General features: G+C 42.6%; 1 protein-coding gene across 1 annotated transcript in view; it reads right to left on the reverse strand.

The window, feature by feature from the left end:
- Nucleotides 1–1,522: 1,522 nt before the first annotated feature.
- Nucleotides 1,523–6,946, reverse strand: part of LOC102737518 (fructose-1,6-bisphosphatase isozyme 2) — a 22,827-nt gene continuing 17,403 nt past the window's right edge. The window contains exons 4-5 of the mRNA XM_081802915.1: nt 5,939–6,079; nt 1,523–3,797 (exon numbers count right to left, since the gene is read on the reverse strand). Of these exons, the coding sequence (XP_081659041.1) occupies nt 3,633–3,797; nt 5,939–6,079 (306 nt within the window). The 3' untranslated portion in view covers nt 1,523–3,632. The remainder of the gene's footprint in view (nt 3,798–5,938; nt 6,080–6,946) is intronic.

Raw genomic sequence — 6,946 nt, forward strand, 5'->3', positions numbered from 1 at the left:
TCACCTTTAATTTTGTATATTTCTGTATGTTTTACATTTCCTAATCTTAGATTACTTTTTAAAATTGAAGTAAAATTCACATCAGATAAAATTAACCATTTTAAAGTATATAATTCAGTGGCATTTAATACATTTATAATGTTGTACAACCATGACCTCTATCTAATTACAGAACATTTCCATTACCTAAAAGAAAACATGATACCCATTAAATAGGCTCTGTCCTCCCCTCCCCCAGTGCTTGGCAACCATTAATCTGCCTTCTGTCTCTATGCATTGACCTCGTCCTTGCATCTGGCTCCTTCCACTCAGCATAAATGTTGTTGAGATTCATCATGCTGTGGTATGCATCAGTACTTCATTCCTTTTCACAGCTGAATAATGTTCCATTGTATGGATGGACCGCCTTTTTTCATCTGCTCATCAGTTGATGGACATTTGAGTTGTTCCCACCTTTGGTTATTGTAAATAATGCTGCTATGAACATTGGTGTGCAAGGTTTTTCTGAATATATTGTTTTCAATTATTTGGGGTGTGAGGAGTGGAATTGCTGGGTCATACGGCAATTCTATGTTTCATTTTTTGAAAATTTTGTTAACGAGAATAAAAATTACAGTTTCAATCAATTGGAAGCATTATGGACTATTTAGTGTTTTCTCCCTTGGGCCTTTCTGTATTAAAAAATAGTAATTGAAAGTACTTAAAAGAGAAAGCAGCAGCTTCATGCCAACACCCACCAGGCCATCCTCTCCTGCGTTCATCTCTGCCTTTCTCTCTTCTCAGAGAATTGCTGAGGGAAGGGGGCACAGATCATTTTCCCTACTTTCCCTTTAATCTTTCTAAGGGATCACTGCAAACCTCCACCGTAGCCAGGAGGATGCCCACCACTCTGTTGAGGGTATCCCCATTTTCCAAAGTCAAAATTCCTTTTTGTATCTACAGGTGGAAATCCTAGAAAGTAGCTTTGGGTTTCATTGTCTATTCAACTCTATTGTCTTATCAGTTAGAATTGGACACTCCCAAGACCATCCAGCACTTCCGTCAATATGATCTTTGTTTTCACATCAAGAAGAAAGTCCCTCCCTGGACTCTCAAGCATTGCCTGAGGAAATTATCAAGCATTCACACTGGTTTCCTGCTGTTAAATGTAGACTAAACTTTCTGGGCCAGAACCAACTAATCCTTAGTCTTCAATTTATGGAATTGTAAGGGATTTTATGTAAAAAGCAAGCAAGAAAAACCAAAACTTCCTAGAGACAAAACAACTCCTTTTATGCTAGGGGCAGATGCATATTAAATCTAGAATTTCATGTTAAAAAACAACTGGAGGATTCTGGAGACTTGCCTTATGTTGGGGAATATGTGCCTTTGCTGTTGAGAAGGGTCTCATCTTTGAATCGGTACTGAAATACTGATTAATATGTTGGGCTCAGTAGTCTACCATTTCCATGATAAGTGAACACTGACTTTCTATTTTCTAAGAGGGACTACTCCTCTGAACAGCTGTTGCAGAGTGAGGAGGAGGTCAGAATAACCTGCTGTTTAGATCCTACTGCACGAGTCCCACCCGTTCAGCATACTGGGTGCAATAACGGGCAGCCATCTATGGGCTATTCAAGTGATGTTACCCTGTTCTGTATGTAATGCATACATTCCCCTTTATTTTATTTTTGTCTCACTGTCTCCATTCTGAATCTGTAGATTAATTTTATGATGTAGTAAAATGTCTAAGAAGCTGCCCAGTGCAGTGCTTTTTCAAGTGTGGATGGAAATCCATTAATGGGTCATAAAATCCATTTAATGGGTCATTACTAAACATGTTTTTTTCAAATGAAATGCAATCTAAACAAATGGAATGGAACAGAAGAAATCAGATTAGAACAGAATAGAATTGAATAGAAAAGAATGAAAAAATATCTTAGAGCACAGTAGACAGTAAGGCAGTTTACTTTTGCTTCAGTGGGGCATGTGTGAGTATGTGCGTGCATACTTGCACACATGTGCTCTGAATTAAACAGAAAATGCATTTGTTATTAATGGCCACAGTCAAAAATTCTTCAGAACCACTGGCCTAATGGACCTTTCTTACTCCCGGGACATCTCTTGTGAAACTGTGTAGACCCTCTTAAGGAATTTACTCCATTTTGTAAAATTGCAAAGTGTAGCTTTACCTTAGAACCTAGTGTCTTTCTTCTAGCTGTAGTCAAACTATCTAAGCTGGCCTGTGAGAAAGGATACAAAAGAAACATCTTTTTTAAAGAGCAGAGAGCGTTATTTGGGAGGAAAAATAGTTAAAATGGAATTGAGAAAGAGCTTAAATATCTTCTAAGAGTTCCAGTTTTACTGAGAGGGCAAGGGATTTATGTTTCTTCCCTGACTAGCATAATCATGCTCTTTGCGTGGTTTTCCATTTGGGAGCCCAGCCTGTGGTAAGATTTACAAGGGGTCCTCGTGGGGTCAGCCTGTTCACCAGCTGTCGGTCACTCATGAGCTGATGCCTTTTTTCTCATTTGAAATCTCCCCTTCAAAGAGATTTATGGTATTTTTTGTGCAGGACTTTTGTTTTTTAGTGGTAACATAAAGATCTTCTTTTTTGGGCTCAAGGAGAGGCACTTTTTAGCTTAGAATGGGAGCCACTATGAAACATCTCCAAGACCGGAAGCATGTAAATAATATTGACTTTATCAACCTTACAATTCACATCCTGTTACTTTTGCCCTCAAGGCATTGGATGGGTTTGTGCGTGATGGCAAAATACAACCCTATGAAGGAGAGGTACAGGAAACTGCATTTTTGAGAACTTCATTTAAAAAACAAATGAAAGAAAGTAGAAAGTTCTCTATAGCTTCAGCTTGGGGCCACAGAGGCAGGTCCTGGGATCCTGTTGACTGACTGCCTCTCGGTCCCATGGAATCATGAGCTCTCTTTCCTTGGAGTTCGTGAGGACTTCCAGGGACAGCCAGGCAGGCACACCATACCACTGCCTTCCCACCACAGGATAAAGGGCCTCTCTTGTGACATCCCCCAGAATTTGGTGAGAGATGGTCCCACTTGTAAACAAGCTTGTGTTCCTCTTCCAATTTAGAACAGACTTTACACTCTTGATCTGGAAATTCTTTGACTCTACTCCCACACCTGTCTTAAAAGCTCTCTTAGTATGGTGAATATACTGAATGGATTCTTTGGGCTGCATTCATAGACACATGAAGTCCAGAACTTGGTAATCCCGTTGAGAGACAAAGAACATCCTAAAGCTTGGGGCAAACACAGGACTTATGAATGGGACTTTCAAATATAATTACTACACCTAAAAGCAAATAAAAGTGAGTGACCAGAATCTATATAGGTGGTAGCTCAGCAAGCAAATGACCTGACAGGTTCTGGCCTGAACCCTGAATTTTGAAAATGTGGTCTGTCTTCTTCATAAACAATGTCTCCTGGAAAAACGAAACTAGGGAGTATTATCTTGAGTAGGTAACTTTTAGCTGTAAAAGACGTTGCTCGTTTATGAAGAAAGGCACAGTCTGCCATTCTCATACTGATCAGAGTCATAAACAGCGGCATCACCTCTTTCAGCCAGGCTCCCAAAGCCGCCACCCAAACAGGGACCCACTGAGGCAGCATTCTCCCTGCTACTGCCTTAGGCTTTCTTCACTCACCTCAGGAAATTTCTTTTTCTGCACATATTCTGAGGTGGCAGCATCAAAATATTTGGCATAGCCCTCATTGAGACTGTAAATCTTTCCTTTCTGTTTTATCTTGACATCTTTTTCCACGAGGACAAATTCACCGAGAGCCTAGAAAGATGAAAAGAAACACCTGGAAGAAGAGAGATACCAGGAAACAGAAGGCAACACCACAGTCCCCAACAATCAGAGAGCATCGGAAGGTGTGGGTCTGCTCGAGGAGCCCGGCCGTGCCATGTCCTTCTGCAGCTCCAGCGGTGCTCTAGCAAGAGATGGAATAATTCAGAGGAAAGAGGGAACGTTTCCTTGCTAATTTTCACTGCCTGACAGGTTACTCATTTACAGGGGAGCTCAAAGTATTAATGCCCCAAGTTCTCATTCCTGGTTAATTCCTAATGTTTCCAGGAAGATTTGGGCCATTGACAATGAGAGGAAGAAGTTTCATGGACAGCATTCATCATAAACGTAGGGGATGCAGTTCCCCTACAAATGTGTGGTCCGTTTATTTTAATGACTCAGTCCTAGAAACCATGAAAGATTCCCAGTATCCCAGTGACTCTTATACAGGTTAATGAGGAAATCCCTTCAATCAGAAACTGTATTCACTTGGCATAAGAAATGAAAAGGATAAAAATGAAAGAAATCATCAGAATTATTAATAAAATTGTGCCCACTGCCCCCACCGTGGTTACTCTGCAGGACATCCCTCAGGTACCCATTTATCTGAGTGCTTATGGTTGTGATTAGCTGGCTGCAGGTATCACCTTGAAAGGCTGGATGTCTCTTTAAGTCACAAGGAGGAAAACCAGGCTTGGAAATGTAATCAGTTTTAATGAACTTTGAAGACTAAGAAAGTGAAATCCCCCAGGATGATAGCTCAGAGCTGGCAGCTAGACTAGAAGCTTCCTAATAAACATAGGAATTTATATTCCCAGAATATAAAAGAGGCAAGACCATGCTGACCATGTCTGAAATAAGACGGTGATGAGAATACTCAGCAACCACAAAAGTAACTAAGCATCCTTCCCCTCTGCTCTGAGTGATGACTTCTTCTTTACCAATGAATCTCTAACTTCACTTCAATCTTCCCACCTCCCAGATAAAAAGGATTGATACACAATCATTAATTGAATCCACTCCCAAGCCAGAATTGACCCTCTCTTTCTTGAATCCTCCTGAGATCATCAAGCAAAAGCCCACTTGCTATAGTGTAAGTCCATCCCAACTCCCTCCTAGCATGACACTCTACTGTTCTTCTAGAGCACATCCTTCCTTGTTCAGTAAACTCAACTTCTTTTTATTATAGGCAAGTTCCTGATAGTCTCCGGCTCATGAGCTTTAATAACTTGCTGTGGACATTTGTTGCTTTGGAGCAGCCCAGTGTGGAGTAAGACTTCCTAAAAGCAGCCTAAGTCCCTTTGAAGAAGTAACTCTTCTCATTGGATGCCAATCTAGGAAGACTGAGCCTCCTCCAGCCCAAGGTCAGGCATTTGACTTAGCTTGGCAAATTAGATATTCCTTCCTGGCACTTGAAACCTGAGTGAGAGACACAGAATCAGGGATAGTGTCCAGACCAGACTGGCTATGCTGCAAGCCCGTTCCTGGGACTCCTGCATCCTAGTCCTCAAGACCTGCCCATTTCCAGCCTGTGTCCTGAGCTTTACCACTAATACGGTAACATCCTTTACTTAATTGGGAAGAACATCTACTTTAGCGGCAGTCCCACAAACCCATGCTGTCCAATAGGGTAACCACTAGTCACGTGTGGCAATTTAAGTTAATTAAAATGACATAAAGTTTTAAAACTGAGTTTCTTAGTCACACTAACCACATTGCAAGTGTTCAATAGCCACATGAGGACAGCACAGATTACAGAACATATGCATGGTCACAGAAAGTTCTATTGGATGGTGCTGCTCTAAAAAATCCATGTTTCTGTCTAGATATCGGTAACATTGGGGTTTTTTAAATTATTGTATTTCTATAAGCCAAAGAGATTGGATGCATTTTTGGATTAGAAACTCCTGAAGGGCAGAGCCTGGTTGATACGACAGACCCCACGGAACACTTCAAAAGCCCTCCATTGGACACAGGTCATTAATGTTTTTTGATGTTGGTGTTGATTCCCCAACTAGCCTCTCTTGTCCTAAAAGCAAGTATTAAGAATGACCAGAAAATTACCCCAGCCGACTGGGATTCGTGCAGAGACGCATGGAGTCCTATGTACTGATACTGCTACATTAGGTACCTACTGGGTCGAGCATGAAGAGGTCCACGCCTTGCCCAGTGGAAAGAGCCACGAGGGTTGCACTACCATAGAGGGCATAGCCTGCAGCCACGATATTTCGGCCTGGCTGCAGAGCATCTTTTTCAGAAGGCTCGTCCTCCGAGGTCTATGGAAGAGAAAAGAGAAACACGGGGTGTTATTGTCTCTGGACAGAACTCTTTGCCAGAGGCCTGGGCTTCAGATCTCCTTGAACCACTGAAGGAAGTGCAGTCCTCAGAATTTTGAGCTGAAGCACACGCATCTGGAGGGAATGCATTGCCATGGTAACAAATGGTTCTAGCTGAGCCATTGCAGAGGCCATCTTTGGACTTCTCCCTGGTTTCCGAACACATTTGTCTGCATCCTACCAAGAACCACCCCAAGATGCTAAAACCACAGCCCCTCTTAAAAATTATAAGCCATGCTCCTTAACTGTTACAACCACCAAGGTCATTAAGCTTGATCTAGTGCCATATCTCATTGTACGTACTCAACGGTCCTCTGAGGGAAATATCTTTATCATCTCCATTGTGTGGATGCACCACTCAGAGCCTGAATGTTTGGATAACTCACCTGACACCAAGAAGCCTCAGAGCTGGAGTCAAGCCCAGGCAGCCTGGCCCGGGGCTCTTCCCCGTTCCACGTGCTGCACCTGGAAGGCCTTGCCCTCGCTTGCCCCCCACCTCCACCCCCACACCTCCACCCTGAGCCCACGTCTACAGTTCTGAACGTTTTCTTGAGGAAGCTTTTCCCTTTGCCATGGCAGCAGTGCAGGTGTGAGTGGGACTTCAGAGACAGGACAGGTGGGGATGCTGAGGAAGGAACAGCGAATGTTCTCATTGGAGGGGCAGAGCTGCAGCTGAGATTCCACTTTAAACCCACTTTCCCCAATACCTCTCGAAGGTTCCTTCCTTCCCCACCTCCTTGTGCTCTAAAAGGCAAGTGAATCAAATCTGATTAGTTTGGAAAAACGAGTAGCAAACTTCTGGGCTCG

Source organism: Leptonychotes weddellii, chromosome 14 (assembly GCF_054177405.1).
Source record: "Leptonychotes weddellii isolate Sample4059 chromosome 14, ASM5417740v2, whole genome shotgun sequence".
In the NCBI taxonomy this organism is placed as follows: domain Eukaryota; kingdom Metazoa; phylum Chordata; class Mammalia; order Carnivora; family Phocidae; genus Leptonychotes; species Leptonychotes weddellii.